General features: G+C 37.4%; 3 protein-coding genes across 3 annotated transcripts; 1 reads left to right on the forward strand and 2 right to left on the reverse strand.

Moving 5' to 3' along the window:
* Window positions 1-14007: 14007 nt before the first annotated feature.
* Window positions 14008-16572, reverse strand: LOC132632793 (probable inactive poly [ADP-ribose] polymerase SRO5). The gene is made up of 5 exons (XM_060348869.1): window positions 15601-16572; window positions 15176-15417; window positions 14954-15090; window positions 14769-14864; window positions 14008-14428 (listed from the first exon to the last, which is right to left on the reverse strand). Exons 1-5 carry the CDS (start codon window positions 16131-16133, stop codon window positions 14336-14338), a joined length of 1101 nt encoding a protein of 366 aa, XP_060204852.1. The 5' UTR covers window positions 16134-16572; the 3' UTR covers window positions 14008-14335.
* A 1551-nt stretch (window positions 16573-18123) lies between these two features.
* Window positions 18124-25389, reverse strand: LOC132632794 (DEAD-box ATP-dependent RNA helicase 51-like). The gene is made up of 13 exons (XM_060348870.1): window positions 25239-25389; window positions 24530-24873; window positions 23328-23513; window positions 21879-22064; window positions 21610-21696; window positions 21073-21114; window positions 20681-20749; window positions 20294-20593; window positions 19817-19855; window positions 19620-19724; window positions 19194-19262; window positions 18951-19076; window positions 18124-18567 (listed from the first exon to the last, which is right to left on the reverse strand). The coding sequence occupies exons 1-13, from the start codon at window positions 25378-25380 to the stop codon at window positions 18388-18390; spliced, it is 1875 nt and encodes a 624-aa protein (XP_060204853.1). The 5' UTR covers window positions 25381-25389; the 3' UTR covers window positions 18124-18387.
* A 1116-nt stretch (window positions 25390-26505) lies between these two features.
* LOC132631422 (uncharacterized) lies at window positions 26506-27147 on the forward strand. The gene has a single exon (XM_060346998.1). The coding sequence runs from the start codon at window positions 26506-26508 to the stop codon at window positions 27145-27147; it is 642 nt and encodes a 213-aa protein (XP_060202981.1).
* The last annotated feature ends 368 nt before the right edge of the window (window positions 27148-27515 follow it).

Below are 27515 nucleotides of genomic sequence, written 5' to 3' on the forward strand. Positions count from 1 at the left end.
AAGATTCCACTCGAGAAATTGAAATAGCCGATAGGTGACAACATAAGCCTAAAAGCTAACAATTTAAGGAGAAATCAAAGTACTACATTAGGTTAGACAACCCAGTTTGCAACCTTTCCTTTAGTTGCGAACTACGCTTGACCTGATTCCTCGGTGGATACGTAGGCAGCCCACATAGGGACTCGGTCATACTAGGTTAGAATTTTTGCCATTCACATGCGTCCGAACTACGCTGACCTGATTCCCATGGTGGGATACGTAGGCAGCCCACATAGGGTTCGGTTGCTTTATAACAAAAATCCAAAACATCTTATGCGTCACGAACTACGTTCGGACCTGATTCCTTGGTGGATACGTAGGCAACCTATACAAGGTTCGGTCACAACATAGCATAGGTTTAGTATACCCTCCAGAATCAAAACTGGGGCATATTTTGGAAGATTAGACAAGAGAAAAGTTGGACATCGACACTATTAAGGCTACTAGACAAGAATAGTACACACAAATGAACTGTCAAAGTTCTCGGAAGTGTCGCAATCGAAAGTTAGCAGGAATATCTTACAACTTGTATACATATATTTTCATATATACCTTTCCTTACATACATACACTTACATATATATTTTTTCAAATGGAAGACTTTCTTTCAATTGTTTCATTACTGTTCATCTACCGAGGCTTTAAACGGAGGCCGCAAGATCCAAACAAACAGAATGAATGGGGCGCCAACAAAGTCAAGCTTCGAGTCAACACGAATCAACTTTCCCCCTCCCAAACCGAGAATTTTTCTTTGGATGCAGGAACTTAAAATCGCGAGATCAACAATCAAGTCTATCAATCAGGGCCATTGTGGCCTCGCTTTAAAAAGCCATGCGGCTTTGCTTTCAGCCTTATCTTTTAATTCATTTTTTCTTATCAAAATAATTCTATAACTTTATACACCTGTTTTTGAAGGTTGACGAGATTAAAGACGAATCAAATCAGGATTACGTGCCATCAATTCAGCCTGTCACGATACCGTCAGACTACAAATTCTAGGGTTTCTTGTGTCCTTCTTTTACGGGTTATCTGGCATTGAACATTGTTTTGGCTGCGAATCTGCATTAAGGACGAGATACAATGGCAAAAAGATTTGAGTCATTCAACACCGGTGTAGGGTTGGTGCAAGCGCAAAATGAGGATAGCGAGAAGAATGTAGTACAAAAAAGCGTATTGGTCAATTTGGGAAATACCCTCAGCCTTCTTCCTAACACGAGTTCAGCTTCCAGCTCTACCCAAAACATTTCCTTCACTATCTCTCCTCACCCAGCTCCTACAAACATACCGCCAAGATACTCTATTAAACCAGAAACTTTGCAAGTCACATTGATACCTAATGTCCAAAAGCCTGCACTTGCAGCGCCCTTCACAGAAAACCAGCAAAATCAGCTAGCGGTATACCCACACAAGAGATTGAGAAATGAAATGAATGCAATCAATCAGAATAACTCGAATAGAGAGCTTCACAATCTGAGGAGAATTATCGAAGAAGAGATGCGGGCAAGAAATGTCCAAAGTTTAAGATATGAAAGTTTGTGCATGCTTCCGAATGTTGATTTGCCGCCAGGATTCAAAGTGCCGAAATTCAACACCTTCGATGGCAGAGGAAATCCTATTACGCACTTGAAGGACTATTGTAGCAGATTAATGGGAATTGGACAAGATGAAGCCATACGAATGAAATTGTTCATCCAAAGCCTATCAGGGTTAGCATTAGATTGGTACACAGAACAAGACTTTCGCAAAGGGTACACATGGGAGGACATGGCCCGCGACTTTGTAGAACATTTCAAATTTAACATCGGGGTTAGTCCAAATCTTTATGATATGCTTGAGATAGAAAGAATGCCACATGAGTCATTTCAGGAATATGCCATCCGATGGAGATTGGAAGCTTCAAAAATACGCCCTCCGTTGCCCGAGAATGAGCTGATTTCAACTTTCATCCAAATACAAAGGGGCATATATTATGAAAAGTTGTTATGTGGGCGGTTACGCGACTTTTCTGATTTAATTCAAATTGGAAAGCAAGTAGAAGCAGGCATTCGAGCAGGAAGAATTGTTGACACTTCATCAGTACAAGAAACTTTTCAAGCCGAGACATTCAACAACTTGCAAGGCAAAAATAGAGAGACCGACTCAACTGTCAGGTCTACACGTCAGCCGCAATCACAGCAGAACTGTCAATGTTCGCGTGATCATCAACGAGGCTTGCGATATCAACCCGATCAAACACAGTCTAGCTTACGACAGTCAGAGCACGCAAGACTCCGCACTTTTACTCCTCTTGAAGAGTCATTAACCAGCATATTTGAGAGAATGAAAGCCAAAGGACTCCTGAAGGCAAAGAAAGGATGGATCCCTAAAAGCCTACCGCCAGATTTTGATTGGTCCAAGAGTTGTGCTTACCACTCTAATGTCCCAGGTCATGACACAGAAAATTGCCCGGCACTTAAGCATAAGATCCAGAACATGATCGAAAAGGATAAGATAAGTGTGCAACAAAATAAATTGCGCGACAATGATGACCCTTCAGTGGCAAATGCAATTATTGTTGCTGGTGATCCATCAAAATTGGCACCGAGACATTTAAAAAGGAAGCGTGGAACTAAGTAACAAGATTGAAAGGATCTACTGTCACTAGCATTCTCCACCACTTGCCTCATGATCAACTTTCCTTCTTGTAATTTTTGCTAAAGCTTGTTATGAACTACTTTCGACCTGATTCCTTCGGGATAAGTAGGCAGTCCATTCTCGGACACGGTCTTAATTTAGTGAAAATTCCATCTTCCCCATAAAGCAACACTGGGGCAGCTTTGCAAATGGCCTATCATTATTCAACAAAAGCATGAATCGAAATCTCGAGCAATGTATTAGCGTCACCGGATTGTTGCAATGACATCACCTCGAGAAATGCAGATTCAACGCCAAAGCTTTGGTGTTCAATGCAAGGCAACCATTTTATTTTTACACTAACAATATTTCTTTGAGTAACGCAGGGGCATATTTTAGCTATTTTTGAAGGATATCGCATAGTATCAAGTCGGCAATCGCAAGATTCGGATAAAGCAAAGGGCAAAGTCAACTTAATACTGATTAAATTTGAAACTCACCAATTTCTTTGAGTGCAGGAACTTTTAGATGCAAATTTTGGCAGGGTAGAAGGTCCCCAAATCTTCGGCATTACGTCATGAATATTTGCTGCTACAAATTACGCACTGCGTCAAACTCGTCTCACCGCATACAAATAAAGCATCGCAAAGCTCCTCGCTCCGCACTAATTTTAGTAATCATAAATCAAGCACTGCATTTTTAGGCTCGTCCGCCTTTAATAGGACATTTTAGGCTCGTCCGCCTTTAATAGGACATTTTTAGGCTCGTCCGCCTTTAATAGGACATTTTAGGCTCGTCCGCCTTTAATAGGACATCTTAGGCTCGTCCGCCTTTAATAGGACATTTTGGGCTGTGCACCGCCCCTTTGAAATTTTAGCATAAGACTGAGCACCGTCTCTTATCTCAATTTTATTCTGCTTTGTAATTTGAACTACGCTTGACCTGATTCCCTTAGTGGGATACATAGGCAGCCTATGTCAGGCTCGGTCTCGCCATTCGCAAAAGCTCGATATCCTCCTATACCAGAAACTGGGACAATTTTTAAGGGCATCATCGCAAGCGACATCGAGAAAACATGAAAGAGAATATGGCCAACAGAGTCATCAGGCAAAAAAAAAAAAAAAAGGACTTGGGAGAAAGGATGCTCGCTTTGTTTCACGGTTCCCAAGTTGCGGAAGCCAAAATATATAATGTTCGCAGCCTCGCAAGGATTGCACGTCGAACGATTTGATCTTTCTTATAACGATTATGCCTCTCGAGTATCAATAATATGCGAGATTCGCAACAAATTAATGCTTGAGTCTTGCAAGTGATTTTTCAAACGTGTCGATGCACAAACATTTCCTATTGCTTTCAAATGCCTTGCATAAATGCTTTCAAATACAATGCGCATGCACTATTGCTTTAAATGCCCCGCACTGCACTACTGTTTTCAAAATGCCCCGCACTGCAAAAGCAACCGCACCTGCATTACATTATTACTTTCAAATGCCCTGCAAAGGCACATCATCATTGTTCGCAAAAGCACCTCATTTAGGCCCGTCCGCCTTTAATAGGACATTTAGGCCCGTCCGCCTTTAATAGGACATTTAGGCCCGTCCGCCTTTAATAGGATATTTAGGCCCGTCCGCCTTTAATAGGACATTTAGGCCCGTCCGCCTTTAATGGGACATTTAGGCCCGTCTGCCTTTAATAGGACACTTTAGGTTTGTTCGCCTTTAATTGAACATTTTAGGCTAGTCCGCCTTTAATAGGACATTTAGGCCCGTCCGCCTTTAATAGGACATTTAGGCCCGTCCGCCTTCAATGGGACATTTAGGCCCGTCTGCCTTTAATAGGACACTTTAGGTTTGTTCGCCTTTAATTGAACATTTTAGGCTAGTCCGCCTTTAATAGGGCAGTTTAGGCTAATCCGCCTTTAATAGGACATTTTGGGTTGCGCACCGCCCTTTGAAAATTTCTGCATAAGGCTGCGCACCGCCCTTTGCACCGCTTTCATATATTGCTTGGGCCATGCACCGCCCTTTAAAATTTTCGCGTAAGGGCGCACCGCCTTTCATATGACGCATGGGCTACGCACCGCCCTTTGCATCGCTTTCATATACTGCCTGGACCATGCACCGCCCTTTAAATTTTCTGCATAAGGCTGTGCACCACCTTTCATGTTGCATAGGCTGCGCACCGCCCTTTGTAGTTTCCGCATAAGGCTGCGCATCGCCCTTTGAAAAATTTCTGCATAAGACATCGCACCGCACCTTCCCTGTCTCATTATTATTTTCAAATGCCCTGCGTGCGCTCGCAGCCGCATTTCACCGCACTTGCATCACTTTACTTCAATATTTATTTGTTACTGACTATTTTATCTAGTTTAAAGTTTCGCAGGAGCTTTAGCGCAACGTGGAACTATTTCTTCGGCAGCGAACTGGGGCAATACGTCGGGAAGGACAAGCAGACATCCCGACGAGGGTCAAAGATCTACCTCGAACACTCGGCTCCAAATTCAAATTTCCCGTTCACATTCCAGCACAATCAATTTTCAGGGGGTCTATCACAATACCCAGTGTCATCATAACTCGACACTGGGACAATATTTTTGCGAGGATTCGCATCAAATCGTGAGTTGCCAGTCGTAGGTGTCGTAGTCTTCCTAGAACTACACACGGCCTGATTCTCGTGCAGCCCGAGATATGTAGGCGATTCAGAGACCAGAGTTCGGCCGTAATTTTCTTTACCCGTAGTCCTTCATAATCCTCTAGCCGGGACAAAATAGGCTACTAAGTCAACGTCTTTGCCCGAAAACTCTTTCATCATTATCAGGCAAAGAGGGACAAGCTGTTGACACCCAATTTTGTCCCGCCTCTCCTCCGAAATACATATTTGCGCTTCTAATATTTAAAAAAAAAAAAAAAAAAAAAAAAAAAAAAAAATAATAATAATAAAAAATAAATAAATAATAATATATATTATGTTTACTATAGTTATTAGTCTCTTATCAATAACGGCGTTTTATTATTCTGTTACAACTATTATTATTATCATTATTATTAATATTAATAACTATTATTATTATTCTTAAATTATCATTATTACTAATTGTCATTATTATTATTATTAATTACTAATCACTATTATCAGCGTTATTTTGTTATCAATTATTAATCATCATTATCATCGTTATTTTATTATTAATTATTGTCATTGTTTTATCAATAATTGTTATTTATTTATTATTATCGTCATTATTATTATTATTATCACTATTATCTTATTATTACCACTATTATTGTTATTATTATTAATTTATTAACGTTTTGTCACTATCAATAATTGTTATTTATTATTGTTATCTTGTTATTAATTATTATCATCTTTATTATTATTATCAACTATTATCATTTTTTATTATCAAGGTTTGTTATCTACTATTATTATTATATCTATTATTATCTTTTATCGCCATTATCATTATTACCATTATCATTATTGTTATCATTATTAGCAGTACTATTACCGCTAGTCATTCGCTACGGTTATTTAGTATTATTGAAACTGGCATTTCTCGGCATTTTATCAACTCCCGCATGCACATCGCATTTATTTTCGCGCATTTAAAATGATATCTTCATTTATCGTTAAAATTTTTATTGCACGGTCAGTGCAACAACATATAATTTATTATCCGGGTCTTTTACAATTACACATTTTTTTCGTACCAGGTGATATTCTGGCACCCTTAGTACATCGTTAATCAAAATGGGTCTTTTATTCAAGTTTCGAAGACGAACTATTTCTTGCACTCGGTCCGCATTTTGACTTACCGGACTCCAAATCAAAGCCCGATTGACTCCTGATATTTTTTGGACTAGTCCATATCCCTTATCTCAATTTTTGGAATAATCCGTATTTTAATTTATTAGCCTATTCTTTTAATACCCGGTCTAAAAATTGACCCAGTCCACAAATGGACCAGGCCCGATCCATTTTCGTTCAAAATAAGGGAAAAGGGTTTCCCTTATTCCCTTTCACCGCCTCTTCTCCGCCTCCCTCTTCCCCTTTCCTCTTCTTCATCGCCACCACATCTTCGTCCGCCGCCTCCTTTCCGCCTCTTCTCTTTCCTTCTTCCTCCTCCCATCACCGCCTCCAACCCCATCGCCACCGCCGCGCCTCCTCATTTCCCCTCTTTCGTCGTCGACTCTTCCCACGCTACACGCACCTCCACTATCTCCCTCACCCCACTGCTTCATCACCCACACCCCACTGCTTCATCACCCACACCCATACCTCCATTTTCACCATCGTTACCAGCATGCCATCCTCAAATCACCAACATGTACTCAATATGCATGAACTTCGATTGCTAGTATGTGCCTTCACGTAATTGTATATGCTTGCATATTCTTTTTTTTTTCCTTTTAAAATGACTTGCTGTTTGAATGCTTGTTCGAATATCTAAGGGTGATGTAAACCCTTTTTTCTGTGAATTGTGAACGGGTTTCAGTTCTCTTTTTTTTTCCTTTTGTTGAGAACCTGCTTGGGGGTTGTTTGGTCGTCTCTTTATGCATTCAAACACATGCAGAAATCTCAAACCTGTTTTCCATAGTTTGATATCTTCTTTTCTGGGTGTACTTAAGTGTACATTTTTAGCTTTTGGTTGTTTTGCTCAAGATAAAACAAAAATCTGGAAAACAGTCCTCATCCCACTCATATGTCAAAAAATGGAATAACTTCTCATCTTATGAATAACATGTTTGAAATTGCTACTTATGAACTTGAGAGTGAGATCCGACAAGGAATCTCGTGCATATCGGCATAGCTAGTTGAAATATTTCAGAACATGAGTTGATTCTGTGTTTCGCATTGGCTGTTGTATGGTGATTGTTTGGGAATATCCTCAATATACTTATAAGCATTTCAATTTTGTTAAGGCAAGGGGCATACACTTGATATACATGTGATATATGCATCCAGGTGTACATATCTTAGGAATATCATGTATACGACTAAGATTGGCAGAATACATAAGGCCCATATTTTCCTCCGTTTAGAAAACTGAAGCCAGCGAAATTGCTATTGAGTTAGATATTAAATTTTCAAGTATCATTCACTATCATGCCGTCATATCAGTAAAATATGTATTTGTGCAAGAAATAATATGTTGCAAATATTGGTTTGTTTTTTGAGAACTTACAATATATATATATATATATATATATATATATATATATATATGTTTAGCCTCCGTTGATTACATGCTAATCCTTTTCTTTTCATTTTTGCATGATCACCACATACGAGTCCGAGTGACTCGTTCTTCGTCCATATTCGGTGTTGGGCTAAAAGCCCAACAGAATCTTCTACGTGTTCGAGGCCCAAATTTCTGCTGGGCCGAGGCCCAACAACAGCAAAACAGACCGTAGCAGCTCAAAAAAAGGGGGGGCTGAGCCCATGCCTGATTGCAGTATTTTTTTTAAATGGGCTGAACCCATTTAAATTATCTATTCTTCTTCTTATTTTATGCATATTAATTCGTACTATACAACTAACTCTTTTTTTTTTTTTTTTTTTTTCGTTTCCTTAGTTTAAGATAAACCTTAGCGAAATCAGTAGGTTTAGTTTTGGCAACGGGTAGTTAATCCCAGAAAACTAACATTTAATTCCATAAGTTTTTTTTTTCTATTCTCTTCTTTCTATGTTGAAATTATTTATGATGTCTAACATTCATTTTATGTAGAACAATTGATTTGCAAAAATAAGAGGATTACATATTTTAAGTAAAAGGAATCATATTTTTATCATAAACGCTTCAAAACGTCACTAATGCGCAAGTAAATTTCATAGGCAACTCTTCAAGTTTGAATCAATCCTGCATATTTTTTTTTTTACCAAGCATAATTATATAAAAGAGAGAAAACTCGCCATCTTTTGCATTCTATTTATAAAATAAGTTTTAGATTTCATATACTACTATACTCATATAATGTAATTTTACCCTAAGTTTAAATTGACTAGATCTTCTCTTAGAAGCTTCTATTTATATGCGAATCGTTATATTTTGCAAGTATCATTTTTTTTAAAAAAATAACATTATTATTTAAAGCTTAGTAATATTTATAGTTTATTTTAAATAACATTCAAAACCTCTTTTTGTGCAAATTATCCTACGAAGCTTGTTTTTAAAATAACATCTCTTATTTAAGGTCTTAGCATATTTATAAATCTTATTCGAAACAGCGGTATTATATTTTTAAAGCCTTAGTTACATTACAAGATATTTCTTAAAATTTAAAGCACCTTATTTAACTCTAATTAATTAACCTAAGTTTGGTCGGATAACCGTAGTTAACGGATTCTAAAGGATGCCTAACCCCTTCCCTTTAGGATAATAAAGAACCCTTACCTAGAATCACACTGATTAAGCAGACTATTAACGGAGGTTTAGTTAGTTTTTACCTTAGTTAATAATTAGGTGCCCTAATTCACCTTAAAATCAATTAGGTGGCGACTCCTTAAATAAGCAATTCAGGAATCACCAAAATGTTGTACTCCGCTTCTAACCCGGGTTAAAATGGGGTATAACAACCACAAGCATCTGAGCCTCGGCGACATTGGCCCGTATGTAATTTACCGCACTGACTGCATCGTGGTACCGGTGGTCTCCTCTGAATAGGATCGCCTCCAAACTGAGAAGCAGAAGCTCTCGAGCTCTGACCCATTCCAGAATAAACGAGGTGGTAAAATCTCCTGCCGGCAAATCGAGGAGGTGCACTAGCCGCGGATTGGCTTGAATATCTGGAATGTTGTTGCCTCTGACCCCCTCTTTACTCACCACTGACACCGGCAGATCTGGCCCTCTTACTATGCCCTCTATTAATATCGCACTCACCCCTATGCGGTTGCTATTGTTCCTCTAAATTCTGGGCATGGGCCTGAATACGGGAGATGTCCATCCCTTCCTAAAGTGAAGCCGTCAAGCAGTTTAATAAAGTGTGGCCCCAAGCCACTCACAAATCGATGCACTCGGTCTCCCATATCGGCTACCATAGTCGGAGCAAACCTAGCCAATGAATTGAACCGAAGGATATACTCTCGGGCGCTCATATTTCCCTGTCTGAGATTTAAGAATCTGTCGGCTCGGGCCCGTCGAACTTTCGGTGGCAAATAATGGCGAATGAAGGAATCTACGAACTCTTGCCATACCGGGGGAGGTGCATTTTCCCCTCTTGAAAGCATCCAATTGTTATACCACAGAACTGCTACATCCCGCAACCTATAGGACGCCAACTCCACTGACTCAGTATCATAAGCGTGTATTATTCTTAGCGTCCTCAACATCTCATCTATAAAGCCCTGCAGGTCCTCATCTGGCTTTGACCTGAAAAATTCTGGCGGGTTCAAACTCATAAAATCACGGGCTCTGGCACTAGTCGCTCTGTCACCAGGACTCGCACTCTGCCGCTGGGTCTGGGCGGCTACTAACTGAGTCAACAACTGGACTGCATCTCGCAAGTCCCGATCTGGAGCAACAGGGGAAGGGGCTGGAGCCCTTTCATGCTCTTCTGTTACTGGAGGAGTAGAGGTAGTATGTGAGGGAGTGACACTCTGAGCCTCGCTATGTTCTAGCTCAGCCAGGGGTTCTCGGCTGGTACCTTCTCCGGCAGCGCCCAGTATTGTGCTGACTTTCTTCTTCTTTCTCGGAGGCATCGCTGAAATTAGACAGGAAAATTTAGATAGTTGCATTCTTGACTTGACTCTATCGCACGATCTAAGATGAGAAGGAAGGTCAATAGTTCCTAAATGCCTTGCAGCCTCCTGTTTATAAGTGTGGCGCTTCACACCCATAAACAAGACTCTACCGAACACGGCTCGTAGACACACCCTAGGACGAACTGCTCTGATACCACTTTTGTCACGACCCAGCTAGAGGGCCATGACGAGTACCCGGAGCTACCCTACCGAGCACCACCTAACTCACTTGTCATAACATTCAATCTGAACATACACCGTTCTCATCATAAAACCCATTACGAAACAACCTTCATTTACTTCCCAAACACACACATATATATACATATATACATAGGCCCACATGGCTACAAAATGATGCACAGAATATGCACTAATAAGATCATAAGACATCTACTACCCACACACATGTATCTACGAGCCTCTACTAGAATACTGGAATCATAAGGACGGGACAGGACCCTGTCATGCCCCAAATATGTACACAAAAATATATACCAACAAGCGGCAACTCCGGAGAAGTGGAGTGCTCCTATAAGACTGTTGATAGAGCTCCTAGGTATCCGGTCCGTCTCCCTGTCTACCTGCAGGAATGAACGCAGCGTCCATAAAAGGAAGGACGTCAGTACGAACAATGTACTGAGTCTGTAAGGCATGAACCATAATGTAGTAAAGCAATAAGAAAACATGAGAGAAAGAGATAACCTGTATATCAAAGTGCCTCTTAAGGCGAATACCATGCATGCTTAGCCTTTTAAGAAAACATTTTTTTTTCATACATACATAACATAATATCATCACTAGCCCGCGTCCGGGGTAATCATCTCACGCCGCCCACTAGTGGTGACTGCCCGGCCATCTAGGCACGGTGTAACTATCATCATCCATAGGCCGCCCACCGAAGTGGTGTCTGCCCGGCCAACTAGGCACGGTGTAATCATACATAAAAATAAGCATGCATGAGAGTCCAATTAAAAGCTACAATTCTATCGGAGTGACGTAAGGTCGATAACCTCCGGTTATGTTATGGAATAATCATGATCGCCATGTCTCACCTTGAAGGAACTAGTATTATGAGGTAAGACTATCAACAATGAGTAATATCAAGAAAATCATGTAATAGGATCATTAGTCTTATAATAGCATCATTTCATAAGTTTAGAATCTCGATGGATAAAATCATTATAATCATCGTCATTATCATAGAACATATCTCATCCTTTTCTCATAAGAAGCTCTTAGAAGTCTCTAGCCTTCAACTTTGGGATATGAGGAAGTCATGGAAATATAAAGGAATAATAGTATAGGAGTCATGCCTTTGAAAGAAAGGGGCTAGCCTTACATACCTTTACGTCTCTTTAACTTTATCGACTAAACGTTTCCCCCTCCAAGCTCACGATTCTACATTCAAGAGATTTTGTACTAAAATTAGATAATTGGAAGCATACTTGAGTCTAAACTAAAATGACTAAGAGCTAACGAAAATTGGGGAGCATTTCCTTTGTTCCAACCACTTCCTCCATATGATAAACAATTCCCAAATATCGATAGCAACATTTCCATAATCAAAAGATTATATTCAAATTATACTCAATTTCATCCCAAAACTTCTTTTCATAAACAATCCATAACAACAAATTCAATACAACCCCCTTATACTCTTGTATACCACACTTTCTCAACATCATTACTACCCCTCATAACAAGATTACACTCATAATATGCTAACAATTATAGCTCAAGTTAATCTACACTCAAAATATCATCAATATTCATATTTGAACTTTTTCCCATAACTCTTTCCACTTTTAAGACTTGTTAAACCTTCACATTCACTTGACACAAGAGATGAGATGAAGAACATACCTTGTGTTTTAAGAATTTCAACTCACACAACTTGCTCTAATACTTAATCCCCACAACTCCAAGTGAAAGCAAGAACACCCCAACTTCCATAAATTAAACTAGGTTTTCAAGGTTGATCTTCTCTTGATTTGATTAGGAATGATTTGGTGTGTTTATGGGTGTTAAGGGGAGCTTAGAGAGAATTTAGGGTTTGATTTTGGGTGAAAATGAGGCCCAAGTCGTGGAAATGGGTATATAAAAGTTGGGGAAAAAAAATTCACCGCCCCAATTTCTAGAAATCTCGGGAATAGTACGTGTTGCTGTTCATCACGAGTATCACGTACTTTGGGGGGCAAAAATTTTAAGTTCTGGAAATTTTTAGCAAAATACGCCCAAAAAGTACGGGACGTACTTTATTGTACGGGCCGTAGTTTCCTCCATACTTCACAGAAATGCGATCTGTAAGTTGCATTGGAAAGAAGACTCGCTGAACTTCAATTTACATAGGATACGGATTCAGTAACTCGGCATATTCTAGGAGATATTCCCCTGACAAGTTGGGCCAAAATTTCCGTCAAAAATTTTGTCAAGTTTTTTCCAAATTTTCAACGAACCTATTTTCTGCGATTCGCTTGATCCCGAAACCTTTAAATACTTGTCTAACACTTATTAAAAGACTTCCTTGACCTTATAGGGGTATCATGGCCTCTCTGAACTCACGTTAGTTTGCTTACGACGACGCGAAAATCCACGAGGTGTAACAAACTGGGCATCAAAACATTTTTGTGCCACGTCAGCCAAAAAGTGTACAAAAATACAGAAAAAATAAGGCCAACATTGTTTGGCTTTAATTTTGTATTATCCGACATCTCAATCCTAATTCTAGTAGGTTTCTGTTCAGACAAATGAATATAAGCCTAATTGATACCATGGTCCGAAAAAACTATGTATATAAGCCTAATCGATACCGTGGTTCTAAAAAACTATGTTCTTAAAAGGGGATACTAGTAATTCGTAAGGAAAGAAAATAGAACCTTTTTTTTTTCTATGGAAAGTTACTTGGGTTTCAAGTTAATTCTATGAAAAGTTACTGGGGTCTCAAGTTACTTTACTAAAACCTGACAAAATAAGGAATGGGCATCGCACCTTAGTAATATTTACAACAGTTTTAGCATCAACTACAGTTCAGTTATCGATTGAAGTATAAATATATCAAAGCCTAAGCTATTGAGACTTCACATGACTTTGGTATAGTGACAGTTTGCAATAAATAGTAATGTGTAATTGTCTTGGTGCCCAATGTAGTTTGCCAGATCTTGCAAAGATATGACTTGCGCTGCTTGATGCTCTGATTGAAAACAAGAAACAAGTCAGAGGAGCTGTGTCGATACGATTGAATATGTGTTAGAAAGGCTAATACCTCCCCCACGACATCAAAAAAGTCAAACAGAACTTTTAAACCGCCCACTTAATGACCAAAATCGAAGTAACATAGACTTAGTGGTCGTATTGAATCTTTAGGAGCCATCACTAGTATGTAGGAAAAGGTAGAACTGAAATAGTGAAGAATACTGCTTGATAATATTACCAAAAGGTAGAACCTAAATCCTAACTGAAATAGTGAAGAGTACTACATAATACATTATTAGAGCAAATGAAATATTATTGAAGCGTAAACTGCTTATTGTTCCTTCCGCGAGTATAGTAAGATAAGCCCACGTTACGGCAGCGATGGGGAATAAGGGTATTTAAAAAACGGATTCATAATTGGATAGTAATTTGGTGTTTACTCTTCCATCAACAAGAATTGATCAACTATTACAACTATCTATTAAATTGGTGGTAGACACTGTTGCTCTAAGACTACTTTGGGGTACAAAGCAAAAAACAGCGTGTGAAGAGATACAGCAACACAGGTTAGAGGGGAATTGAGCTAAACGTCAAAGACTAATTTGTCAGAAGATATCATTTTCATCCCATGAATCACAGCAGCTAGTCCTCCTTTGTGTCACACGTTTAGCTTTGGTTAGTAGGTGTCGATCTTACAACGTTTCATTCTCTCTGCTTCCATCCATATATTCGTCAAGAAAATTATTCAACTCTTTCGGCAAGCACAACATCTTCCATCTCTTTGGTCAGATTTAGTTGAGCTGGTGCTGGATGAGTTTCCAGATGATCCTTTGTTATGCTGCGAAAATCGAGGACAAACAAGTCAGTTGATCAATAAATAATGATCGTAAAAAAACTAGCAAATGCTTCCTAGTTTTGACTGTGTGGCACAACGTGTAGTATCAGTTAAGTATTTACAAACATATGGCAGCAAATTCTGTTTCAATCATGATCTGAAACAAGCAAAAATGTGTCAAATATTCGTTTAAAGAGAAATTAAGGCATGAATCAACTAAAACTGGAGTAACTTACTTACTTCTCTGTATATAAGAACATCATTAAGGCTTGAACAATCAGTATATTTACTCAATGCCACATTTTTGTAAGCAAAAAATTTTCTTGGAAGTAAATATTCATACCTTATTCTTGCAGGACTTGATGATTGCAGCTAACAACTCATCTCCTGCTAGTTTCCTCACTTGCTGAATCAAATCTCGTCTTGTGATCTTCCTCTCCTGAAAACAGAACTAGATTTGAATAACTGTACAAAAAAATTGTACGCACATACAAATTATAGTGTGTTCAAAGAAATTCAAGTGCATACCTTGTGATCGCTATGATATTTCGTAATCAATTTGACAGTGTGAGGCGGCAAGAATTTCGATAGAGCAGATATCAGTGAAGGAAATGTAATCCAAGGTGATTTTGGATTTCTAATAGGAACTCCATTCCTTTGAGACTCTGAAAAAATGACAACAACAATCTAAGCACAATCTTCTACATTCTAATTCTCTTTAATGCTTAAGGCGCTGCAAATTATGCTCACCTTTGACATGAGGTGCAACTCTGAAACTGACCATAAATTCTGGGAAGACATAACTGTTCATGTGACTACTCCACACAATATACTTTCTAGGAGAAAGTAAATTATCAACCCCTGTATCAAATTCTTCAGAACTTGGATGACACTGTCCTGTTCCAGGGAGAACAACTTCACTTTTTCCCAATATCACACGACAAAGCAATAGATGCCTTATCCCATTTTTATCAGGAACAGCAGTTTGCAGACTGAAACAAAAACATAAAAATTCAAGAATCAGTTAACATGAAAAGAATTAAAATCTTGAAATACCGAAAACAACAAAAGAAGATATATTGCACCGGTGAACCTAGGGGCTCTGATAACAAATTGTCACGACCCAAAAATCATAACTCAATAGGCGAACCTTAAGCCAATTGTCAAATACGTACCAATCGAGAGGATTATCATCAGGAGAAAGGCATATGGCTTGAGAATAAGCTCCATTATTCAATGGATGAGAAAAACCATGTGATAATATGTTGTTAATCTCATCTTTCGAAGCTCCAAACCAAGCATACTTCACATTAGCATTTCCTCCATTTTTCTTCTCCACGGCTTTAGAAAAAATAACCAAAGATTGAAGTTTCGCTTGCTTGGTGAAACTAGAGCAAGTTTCTTTATGAATTGCCGTAACTTGCGTTGACGATTCAAAACAACCCAAACCAGATAATAACTTCTTGCTTATAATTCCATGTAACCTGTCACCTTCATCAATTCTCATCAAACCAGTGGTTCTTTCTTGATGTTCCGAACCAACAACAGAACTCTCTGAATCAGAAACTTCTGGATCTTCCACGTGATCATTGCTTGAACTTGTAGATTCGGCAAATTGATACATACTTGAATTAGCCATAATCTTGTGATTTGTGGGGTATTCTTGATGAAGAAGATGGAAGAACTCTGGCTTCACAAAGTTCTCCATTGAAGAATAACTCCAAGAAGTAAAGAAGATATCCTATTGGAATTTAAGTAGAGAATTTGATTCTTGATTGAATGCAATTGAAGGAAGCTAAGAAAAGAACCTATGCAAAACAGAATGTAAAGTAGGGGAAAAGAGAATATTCACAATGAAAAAATCAGGAAGAATCAATACTTGCTTAGAAGATTTAAATGGTCAAGAACAAAAAGCACATTGTCGAATCAAAGATTGTTAATGGGTAGGCGAAATTATAATATATAGCTTCTTTTTTTGTAAAACCAAATCAAAGAAGAAGTAGGATTATAGTTTGATAACTTGGGATAAAAGAAATGAAGAAATGAAACAAAGGGAGAATTAATAAGAAAGAAAGCCAACGGTAAACACCGCCACAAGTTTATGTTCCTTGCTCGCTTTAAAGTGGGCGGTGAAGTTGCTTTTTGGCTCGTTTTCTTTCTTTTTTTGTTGTATGGCACAATGTTTTTATGAGCCGATGTTTTGTTACGTCTTTCTTTTTTTTACTGGCGTGGGAAGGCGTGTGAATTGGCGGTTAAGGGGTTTGGGTTCGGTGGATACAGTCTTTTTATTTTGTTGATTTCCTATTTTGACCTTCTTACTGAATGGTTTCGTGATGTATTTGGTTAAGTAATGTTTTTGGAAATAACGTGTGCCACTACGTGGACGTGTCACCATAATACTTGGTCAATGTTTATTCGTATTTATAAATTTTGAAATTATAATTAAAGTGAGTAATTAGTTTATTTAAATTTTGCTTTGGGAGGAAGGAAGTGTTAGAGGCAAAGGAATTTTGTTTTATTAATAAAAAAAAAGTACTAGTTTATTTTTTTATATATTTTATGTCGGCCAGCTTATCTATTTTTTTCTTTTTTTCTTGGTTTGGATTCCGATGGTGGACTACTGTATTGGGGTTTCACATGGGGCAGATTAATTATTGGTATTAATGATTTTTGGAAGGGTATTGCAGTCTACTAGAAGTTTTCTTTCTTTCTAAATTTTCTATAGAAATAACACTGACAAAATCAATATGCACACCCTGTTTTGGGGATAAGTAGTAACTTGTTCTAAAAGTTCATGTAGGAGCAGGACCACATAAAAAAAACTTATCTTCTTAGGCATTTAATGTATTAACCGCCTGTTTTCTGAGTTTTTATCCTTGCTGATCAGAGTACTGGTTCTTTATCTATTACCATTAAAAAGAATAAAACAGTAATTTAAGTGGCTTAGGCACTTAGCTTAGTAGCTATTCAAACTCGAATGAATAGTTAGTTATCTTTTCTTTTCTTTTTTCTATGATAAAAGGTACTAAAAAGCTTTTGCAGCATGAAAACAACACTCTTAAAAATGACAAAATAGATCTTTTTAAAGTTAAAAAAGAAATATTGCAGTTATTCTTAATCTTCATCGTGAAGGAATTAGATCATGTCACTTTCTCTTCAGTGCAAAGTTGTGACTGATCTCATGAAGCTCCTTCAAGTTCACTGGAGGATTATTGCGATACAAAAACCGGAGAATAAGCATCAAATTTCAATATAAAAGGATGCGCTTGATAATTATTTAAATAAATTTAAGTATGAAAAAATTCCTTTAATTCCAACATTCTTTTGACATAAATTAATTTTTTTTAACTTTATCACTTTTGACATGAAACATTAAGGTGACACTTGATTTAAAAAAGGACGAATAAAATTTTCTATATGTTTTATAACAAAATTCCATAATCTTTCCAATTATTCAATATTTGCAACTTGCGAAAGTATTCTAACAAGTTTCGCAACCTTAACTTACACCTGAACCCTTATATCTAAGTTGACACAAAAGTTCGTTTCTTGAATGAGCAACTGGTACGTAAGCTGATTAAATAAATGGCAGGAAAACACGGCTTAACCCAGCCCGCCATCATTGATTCCTAGTTTGTGCAGATGAGGGCACAGTTTGTCTTATACAGCAGATCACACGCAGATATAAAACTCAAAAAGAAAAAACTGCTGACAAAACCTTTATCACAAGGAAATTGTTCATATCATAACTGAAAAAATAAACAAGACAAGTGTCTCTACTCACTTTGGCAATACCTAGACAAAATTGTGGACCAAATCCAGAAAAATATAAGTGTCCTAGCCAGAAGGCGAAATGCTTCAACTATGACCTCTTCCATGTAATAAGTTTACATTAGAGAAAAATTATACATTTGGAGACATGCATCGGGTGCAGAAACCTCTGCTGCTGCAGACGATCTTCCCTAATATCTTACAAACTGCCTCGTATCGTCACCTCCTTTCTTTCCATAGGGATTGCCCTCACTGAACCCATTTCGACTTCCTTCAACTTTACGCTTTTTCTGCCTGAACTTAGATGCATTGCTATCTATGTTGAGGTGTACTTTTGGAGGATTAGAAAAACAGAACGAAGAAGCTACAGCCTGCAGAACACACATTTTATCCGTTAAGTAATTTCTGGATCAAAGTAATACCTATCTCCACTTATTTGGTGGTATTCAAATACATGTGCAATTCCAGCATTAGAAACTTATTCTTCACAATTTACATTAATGCTTTATATGATGGGACATTAATGCATCCTACATAGAACTGTGTATTTCATCCCTGTATCATAATTGAATAAACCATACATCTTATGTAAGAAAAAGTAATAAACCATAAACTTCTAAGTAGCATTTTTGGCGCTGCACTAAGATGAATCAGTCTTTATAACCAACGTCATCCATTTTCTTATTTCTTAAGAATTATACGTCTATGAGAATGCATCCACCACAACACTGGAAAAGGAAACAAGAGTACGTACCTGTAGATCAAGTCGGTGAACATTGAATATTTCCTTCATGGAGTGAGAATTATATGATAGTAAATAAGACCTATATGCCTCTTTAGCCGACTGGTTCAGGTAATAGTTGTTGGCAACCAATTTTTCCTGAACAAATTGTTTCAATTTTTCTTTCAGCACAGATCCTCATAAGATATAAAAAACACACTGGTTGGCTAAAGATTTAAAAAAAAAAAAAAATACAAGCAGCCGCCATAGATTTACCAGGAGTGACTGCACATTGGCCAGCTTCTTATGATCAAATTCATATTCTTTTACAGGCACTTTTGCCGCCTGTCGTAAAAGCACTGCACATTAGACTATGAACACAAATCCACAATTATATAAGCAACATTGAAAAACTCAACTGCTCTTCTCAGTTACCACTGGAAGTCATCAGGAACAGTTTGAAAAGCAAAATTCAAGAAAATTAACAATCAGAATGGGAAAATCAGTTTGCAGAGTTCCAACTTCTAGCCCACGCTTTTACCAGATTAGATTAAGCATATATCACTTATACTTGGTAAAAATATTTTCAAGTACCACAGCTCCTAGCTCCTAATTCAAGGGATCAATGCTTCTGACAACACATTTAACATTCTAACAGATGTTTCATCTTCTGTAAATTTAAGAGTACAATTGTGAAGAGACCTTCAGGTACTTAAGAAACTGCAACTCCTCGGGAATCAAGAAAAGCAAGGCATTTCCTTTAGCACCTTCACCACGTGCTGTTCGTCCAACTCTATGTATATATTCCTGTATTGTTTACGCATCAAATCATTAGAAGGAACAAGAATTTCTCCCTTCATACCCAACTCCGAAAACCCATAAAATAAAGTGTTTATTACCTTGGGTTCATCAGGGGGATCAAACTGCACAATCCAATCCTGAAAAGAGAGACATAACAAGAATCAATATTATTCTTCTATTACTACATTTCAAAGGGAGAGAGCCGTGAGATGTATATTTAAATGCGGAAGCATGTCACTGATTTTCTCACTTCATAAGTTGTACAGTAAAAAACATATTCACTTCTAATAAAAATGCATCAACAACTACCTTTCAAATCAAATAGAACACATAAAAGTGAAAATAGAGAAGTACAATTATAGCACGACTAGCTAACAGAAGCAGAAGGAATTAAGCACCAACTACATTTTCTCTTTCTTCGATTAAAGATTTGTTTCACTTTCCCAATCCCATGCCCGAAATCCCAGATAAAGAGAAGAAACAGTGCAATGTGTTCACTCTCCCACCGACTTCATATACAGGTTCCAGCCAAGAATAGACCACAGACTGCTTTGATAAGAGGGGAAGCAACATACCACAGCAGGAATATCCAGACCACGGGCTGCGACATCCGTGCATAACAAGATGCCCTTCTTTGCTTCACAGAACTCAAAAAAGGTAGATGTTCGTTTTTGCTGCTTTTGCTTCCCGTGAATATCATGGCATTCAATCTTGATATAGCGAAGAAGTTCGGAATGAAACTTGACAGAGTTGCAAGATGAGAAGAAAACCATTATTTTCTTTGATAGGTTCCTCTTCAAGAATGAATAAAGGAGAATAAATCTCCTGGCACTTGGGACAACACAGTATCCTTGTTGTAGCCCTTCGTTCGTGACCTGAATTGACCATATATTCAAACAGACTTACAACATGATCTTAAAATTAAACATATACTGGGAGGAAAGAAATGAGTGAGTACATACCCTCCTCCTTCCATCATCCACATCAATGTAGATAGGAGCTGTCAAAGATAAGCGTGCAAGGTCCTCAACCTGAAAACAATGAACAGATTGAGACACTCAGTCAACCTCATTTATTCTGTCTATCTTTTTCACTTTCATCGTCATAAATTTGTATTTCACCAAAAAAGACACAAGAAGTCTCTTAATAATGTAGCTTCACTCAGGAAGAAAGTTTTTCACATATATGACATGACATGTATTATTACTTTCAGAAGTCTCTTAATGAAGATCCCTATCTCTTTTCTGTTTCCAAAATTATGTTTAAAGTTCAAGACAAATGCAATTGAAAGCAGGAAGTTACTACTTGCTTTTCCACTAGGAGGACCATGAAAAACTAGAGGCTTTTAGAATACCTTTTTTGTCTGTGTGGCCGAAAAGAGAGCAGTCTGCCTCCCCTGTACAGCAACTAGCATATTAGTTTAACTCAGAATAACAAATACACAATTAGTTGAACATAAATAACAGAGAAACAAGACATGCAATGAGCTACCAGATATAGTGACAGCAAACACAAGTTCGGAGTAACAACATCTAGAAATTACATCAGCCAACAAGTGATACATGAGCTTTTCACACACATTGGTAGTCATTAGTCAAAGAGTTGAAAAAAATATCCGTTTTAACTCCAAGCATCCACGCGCATTTAAGAACATTAACATCAGCCATGAGTTTATATTAATGTAGAAAAAAATCACCACCGAGAACTTGCAAGGGCAAAACAAAATGCATATTTGTATTCTACTTAGTTCTAATTAAAATCATTAAGAAGACCCAACACAGGAAATCGTACTTATTTTAATCTTAAAATTGACTATCATTGTGGATAACAATTTCACAAAGCTATAGTTCTCATAAGACTAAGTAGGTAACACTACTGCTTTGGTGACTACCTCCTTTGGTAGAAGTTTAAGAATTTGCTGCATGTCTTCTTCAAAGTTCGCTTCCAAAATCCTGTCAGCTTCATCAATCACGAGACACTGCAAGTTTAGGCACTAATTTCAGAAACCACATTGATCCTTGGACACAGGCTAAAGTAAAGTTATGAATAACTTGTAAGGAAAAATCTAATAAATATCATGGGTGGGAATAGAGAATAATTCATATCGTATTAAGAAATGACATAAATAGAAATAACTAGCTGCTTGAAAGACGCAAATACCTTAAGGTTCTTATAAATGAAGCCCTTGGTATTTCTAAGGTGATCAAGAAGTCGACCAGGAGTGCCTACTAAGAGATTAGCCCCTTTTGCTATACGGTCTGCCTCTGCTCTTCTTGCTGAACCACCAATAACCAACCCGAGAGTCTGCGAGTGATACTTGAGAAGGTCCTTTGCCACAGCATGCGTCTGAGTCATTAAAATTGTAGGTGAGCCTTGAAACACAAACTCTAAATGAGCAACCACTGTCCAACAATGTAGTACTTTCATAGTTTGTTAACAAATTTAATATAGTTGAACCACAAAAACTTGTGATAGTAACATATATGATCTTCAAGAATTGGAATTTTTTTTTTGCAACAGCCCTGTAACCAGTAAATTTTCTTTGTACCTAGATTCTATGGCCTATGAACAAGCTAATAAGGTGAACAGACATCAAGTGATTTACTACTTACCACATTTTGCACTGTTTGTTTTAGTCCCACAGGAAGTCAGCAAGAGAGATTTAAAACTGTTATAGGATCAATAAAGCTGAAGAATAACTCATTTATGATAAGAATTTAAGGCTATTCCAGTTCCTTTATGCATCAAGATGTAGATGACTCAAACATGCATCTTTATTCCCAGAACCAGACCTAATTTGACCTCAGCCATATGAAGAGTAAAAGGATAGATTATTATCTCAACTTTTGGTTAAAAAATATTTAATTAAATGTTTTGCTCTGTGAAAATGCCAATTGCTAGTAATTCATATGTCAAAGTCAAGTTCACAAATTCTAAAGCAGCACCAGGTTAAATTAGTTTGAATTGTGGAACAATAATTTACATTTTTGGAACATGTTCCTAGCTATTTTTGGCCTCAGCTGGTCCATGCCTCTCACTGTCAGAGAAGCCTACGTCAGTTGGACCTCTAGAAAGTTGAAAATCCCATCAGAAAGACTTGGACCATGGTCCCAGCTTGTAGTTTTTCGTGTGAAAGGAATAGGAGATGTTTTGATGGGGTTTCAACTCAAATATGTTCTCTTAAGGCTAGTGCTTGATGTTTGGTTAGTCTATTTAATTAGGCTAACCATTCCTGGATTTTCTCAGTTCTTTAGTTCTATTTCTATAAGCTCATTGTATTCTGGATTGACAAATCCTCTGTTGTTGTAACCTTTGCATCCCTGGATGCTTTTAATGGCATTCACTTACTTCATCAGGAAAAAAAATACATTTAAGAGAAGTCCAGTTTGTTTAAAGACAGATCAAACAGGGAAAGAAGGTCAGTTTTGTTAGGACAGAAGAAGTATGCAGGCAAGGAGATCAGCCATATCAACTAACCGCATATACTCATCCATCCTGCTACCCCACCCCAACCCCCCCACAAAACCACCTTTCTTCAAAACAGAAAAGCAAGAAGACAAAAAAGAGAAAACAAGCAAAAAGGAAGGGCAGCAAAGACTAGGTATTTACCTGTATAGCCAGTTCTCTTGTTGGGCAAATAACAACAACTCCAGTTCCATTACGAGGTGTAAAGTGGACATGATATAATAACTCCACAGCTGGTATCAAAAATGCAAGTGTTTTACCAGAACCAGTTCTTGCAGCTCCGAGGACATCCTTGCCTTCCAGAAGAGGAGGAATTGCCCTGGCTTGGATCTTCAACATCAAAGATAAACAATTAAGGTAGGGTTGTTTTACGAGAACAATGAGTGTTAGCTATTCAGTTTGCCAAAATAGAGACATAAATCAAGCACTTAGGATCCTCATGGACATTATCAACTTACCTATTCAAGTTCTGGAGAAAAAAAAATCACTTCAAGCAACTTGAGACAAGAGTACCGACATAACAGAACTTGTTGACATCGGACAATGTATAGACTGAATCAATATAGCTAAAACATCATTCAATTTATTAGTAATTTCTACTTTCCCCAAATTAATATCTCATTGTAGTGTCAAGTATTTCACTTTGCTGATATCTGCTTATAATAAATACAGTACTACTACAACAACAGCAGCAGCATACCCAGTATATTCCCACTAGGGATGGCAATGGGGCAGGGCGGGGTGCAGGTTTTGTCTCAACCCACAAAACTTCAAGTATTTAATAAATTTGTATAAATAAAAAATTCTACATTGTGATATTATCATCGTGAATCAATGCAAATGATACTTTTTAGCTAATTTGATGAATTTATTTTAGTCATCGAGCCTGTATTAATCTTATAGTTTTTCCAATGGAAAAGTGTATTAAAGACTGAATAACTTGACCCATTTGAATATGAAATGTCCAAATAAAACTATGATGTTTGGTCTATTTGCCAAACATGTTTTTCTCTTTCTCTTATTTTCTCATTTTTCAAAATGATAAAAATCAAAGAAAATGTACTTCCACTGTTAACATGGATCTTTTTGTTTGCAAAGAGCATGGCAGAAACCCGCCCCACACTGTTGCCATCCCTAACTCCCACCAAGCGGGGTCTGGGGAGGATGGAGTGTACGCAAACCTTACCTTTACCTTGTAATGATAGAGAGGCTTATAATAAATACTAGAAAATGCAATTTGAAAATTACGTAATAAACAACTGACATAGCCATCAAAGATCCCATTTTTCATATTTTGAGGTAGAGTTCTAGCAAGGCGATTAAAAAGATTAAAACTTGTAGTTTACCTGAGTCATGTACTCAAATCCCATATCTTTTATTGCCTTCATAGTGGGCTCGGAAATTTCAACAGAAGAAAACAACTCCGCACTCATAATACCTGACCCACTCTTCATCTCTTTCTTAATCTCCGCTTTCAATTCATCATCCACTTCTTGTTGTTCTTCATCATCATCTTCCCCCTCCTCTTCTTTGTCTTTCTCCTTCTTCGTCTCTTTTTCTATAACCATTTTCTTCTTCTTGTCTCTATTTCGCTTTCTCTTCTTCTTAATCGACTCTTCTTCTACAACTATATTAGGGTTTTCTTCCACTTCCGCCATGGTTAATAATTTATAAGGCGGTGGCGGGTGCACTGCATAATCCCAAATAGGTTTTTCTAATTAGTCAATTAAGATATTCAGAAAATAGGTTCTTACTTAGTAAACGCGAAATTAGCATGCCGCCACAACCTTGAGCTTTAACAAACACAACATTAAACCACTATTTCATCACTAGAAAACCGTTGCACGAAAAAAAAAAAACTAGGATTCTTACTTATTAAACGCAATTAGTATAGCAGCCCAACTTTGAGCTATTATCAGGTAAGCAAACTAGTAAAAACGAGTGCATCATTAAATATGTATTTTACTGCTAAAACCATTAAGCAAATAAAAGAGCTAGGGATTTAGTATAATTAAATAGCGTTAAGGAAAAGAAATAGGAACATGCAGTTGATACCTTGTGAGAAAGAGAAAATGGGAAGTTTGCTGCAGAAAGTGATGCAAAAGGAACAACTTAGAGGAGAGAGCAGGGTTTTGGCGATAATTCTAAGCACAAAGCTTGTTATTTTATGGGCCACTTTCTTCTGCATCCGGCCCATTACATTAAATTTAGGTTTGGGCTAAGGTCCTTAATTTAGAGGCCTTTTAACATATATGACTCATCGACCACTCCTATATAAAAGGGTAAGTTACACATTTGGCCGGTTAATCAAAAGTAATACATCAGGGGCGGAGCTATAGTTATATAGGGGGGTTCGGCCGAACCCCCCAGCTTTTTCGTAGATCCTGTATTTGTATTAGAAAAATTAGTAAATATAGATAATATTTACTTGCGAACCCCCATATATAAGCAAGCAAACGGTTCAGTGGTTGGGTAGTGCCTAGTGAAGTGCTATCCCACTCGTGATGCAGGTTCGAATCCCGCTAGCACCCATTGCTTTCTTTTTTGTTTTCTTTGATATAAAGCACTGCTTTCTTTTTTCCCTTTTTTTTTTTTTTAAATAAGGCCCCAAAAGGGGCTGATTTATTAATATTAAAACAAAGGGTCCACAAGACAAAAAAACAAAACATAAAGCAAAAAAACAAAAGGGAAAGTGCAGTTCAACGAACCACAAAAAAATGGAAATCTAAATCTATAGAAATTCTCCCATCTAAGCTCAGCTATTTGAGTTTCTTTCTTCAAGCTACTCCAGATCGGTACCCATTTAGCTCGAATGTTGTAGCTGAAGAACCCATTTTGCGTTTGTGTCATCCAGATTGTGCAAATATCCAGTACGGTATCCATTGTTATCTTCAATTTCCTCTTGTTTCTCTTTGAAATTGTTGTCTTATCCAACAATTGTTGTTCCCTTGTTGTTTGTTGTAACTCTGAATTCCTGAACTTGACATGTATCAGTATGATATTTATCTACATGTATGATATTTATCTGCATATAAATTGTACCAACATAGAGTGCAATATGTTTCTCTTTAAATATGAGACCAAGCTTAAGATATTTTTTTGCAAAATAAATTACTTTAAGATTGTGAACTATGATTAATTAACGAAATGCAAATGTTGTTTTTAGATGAGTCTACACTAAGATTATTTTATTGGTAAATGTTAATAGCCTTTAAAAGCTATGGTGAACTACAACAGATTTATATTGCTTTTGTATGCTCTCCAAAATTTGAAGTGTAATTTGTGTTTTCTTGACTTTTAGGATCTTTAAGCAAAAGTCAAGATGATCACGAATTTCTTCAAGCCTCAAGCTCCTTCAAATACTATTCCTAGCTCTCCTTTGCCAAGTTCTCATTTTCCAAGTTCTTCGTCGCCTGTCAATCTTTTCAATGCATCGGATAATGACAAAGTGTTGGCTGATTTGGATCTTAAATCAGATCCTGCTGAAAGAAAACAAATGTCGAAATTTTCTCCTAATATACGTGACCGAGTGAGGAGATATTACATACTAAAGAAACCTTGCCAACCTGAAGAATTTGAATTTCCAAGTAGAGATATTGGAGGAGAATTGTGTCGTTTTAATCCCGATTGGTTTGACGATCCATATTCTCAATGGTTAGAATATAGTGTTAAAAAAGATGCAGCATTTTGCTTATGTTGTTACTTGTTTAAAAATGAGTTTGGAGGATATGGAAGAAAAGTAAGTGATGCTTTCACAACGAAAGGTTTTCGAAATTGGAATAAATGTATAGAAAGGCTTAAAAAGCATGTGGGAGAAGTGAATAGTGTTCATACTCGATGTTTCATGATGATGCTAGATTTGATGAATCAAGAACAATCTATTCTAACTTCATTTGACAAGCCTTTTGAGAAATTTAAAGGTGATTATCGGGTTCGCTTGAATGCTTCGGTTGAGACAATTTAAAGGTGATTATCGGGTTCGATTATGAGGGAATCTGAATGGAATTCTTTGGTAGAAGACGTCTCCTTATTTTGTGAAAAGAATGGTATTATGATCCCTGAAATGAATGAGAAGTATGGTCTTGGAAAGTCGAAGCGTAAAAGCTCAAGTGTTATATATTCTCATCATTTGCGTGTGGAAGTTTTTTATGCTGTTATTGATTTGCAACTTTCAGAGCTTAACAATCGTTTTAGTGAAGTGAATATTGATCTACTTCTTGGCATGGCTAGTTTGAGTCCCGAGAATTCTTTTGCAAATTATGATAAAAACAGGATCATGAAGCTTGCTACTTATTATCCAAATGAGTTCGGTGCTTCCAAGCTTGATGATCT

Source organism: Lycium barbarum, chromosome 3 (assembly GCF_019175385.1).
Source record: "Lycium barbarum isolate Lr01 chromosome 3, ASM1917538v2, whole genome shotgun sequence".
NCBI classification, from domain to species: Eukaryota; Viridiplantae; Streptophyta; class Magnoliopsida; order Solanales; family Solanaceae; genus Lycium; species Lycium barbarum.

Coding starts and splice junctions, on each gene's coding strand:
- LOC132632794 (XM_060348870.1), bottom strand. CDS start 25,380: ATGGGCCGGATGCAGAAGAAAGTGGCCCATAAAATAACAAGCTTTGTG. Junction 23,514..24,529: donor GATTTGAGTACATGACTCAG/GTAAACTACAAG, acceptor TTGATGTTGAAG/ATCCAAGCCAGGGCAATTCC. Junction 19,077..19,193: donor CCAATGTGCAGTCACTCCTG/GTAAATCTATGG, acceptor CAATTTGTTCAG/GAAAAATTGGTTGCCAACAA.
- LOC132632793 (XM_060348869.1), bottom strand. CDS start 16,133: ATGGAGAACTTTGTGAAGCCAGAGTTCTTCCATCTTCTTCATCAAGAA. Junction 15,418..15,600: donor GATGATAATCCTCTCGATTG/GTACGTATTTGA, acceptor TTTTTGTTTCAG/TCTGCAAACTGCTGTTCCTG. Junction 14,429..14,768: donor TCAAGTCCTGCAAGAATAAG/GTATGAATATTT, acceptor CGATTTTCGCAG/CATAACAAAGGATCATCTGG.
- LOC132631422 (XM_060346998.1), top strand. CDS start 26,506: ATGATCACGAATTTCTTCAAGCCTCAAGCTCCTTCAAATACTATTCCT.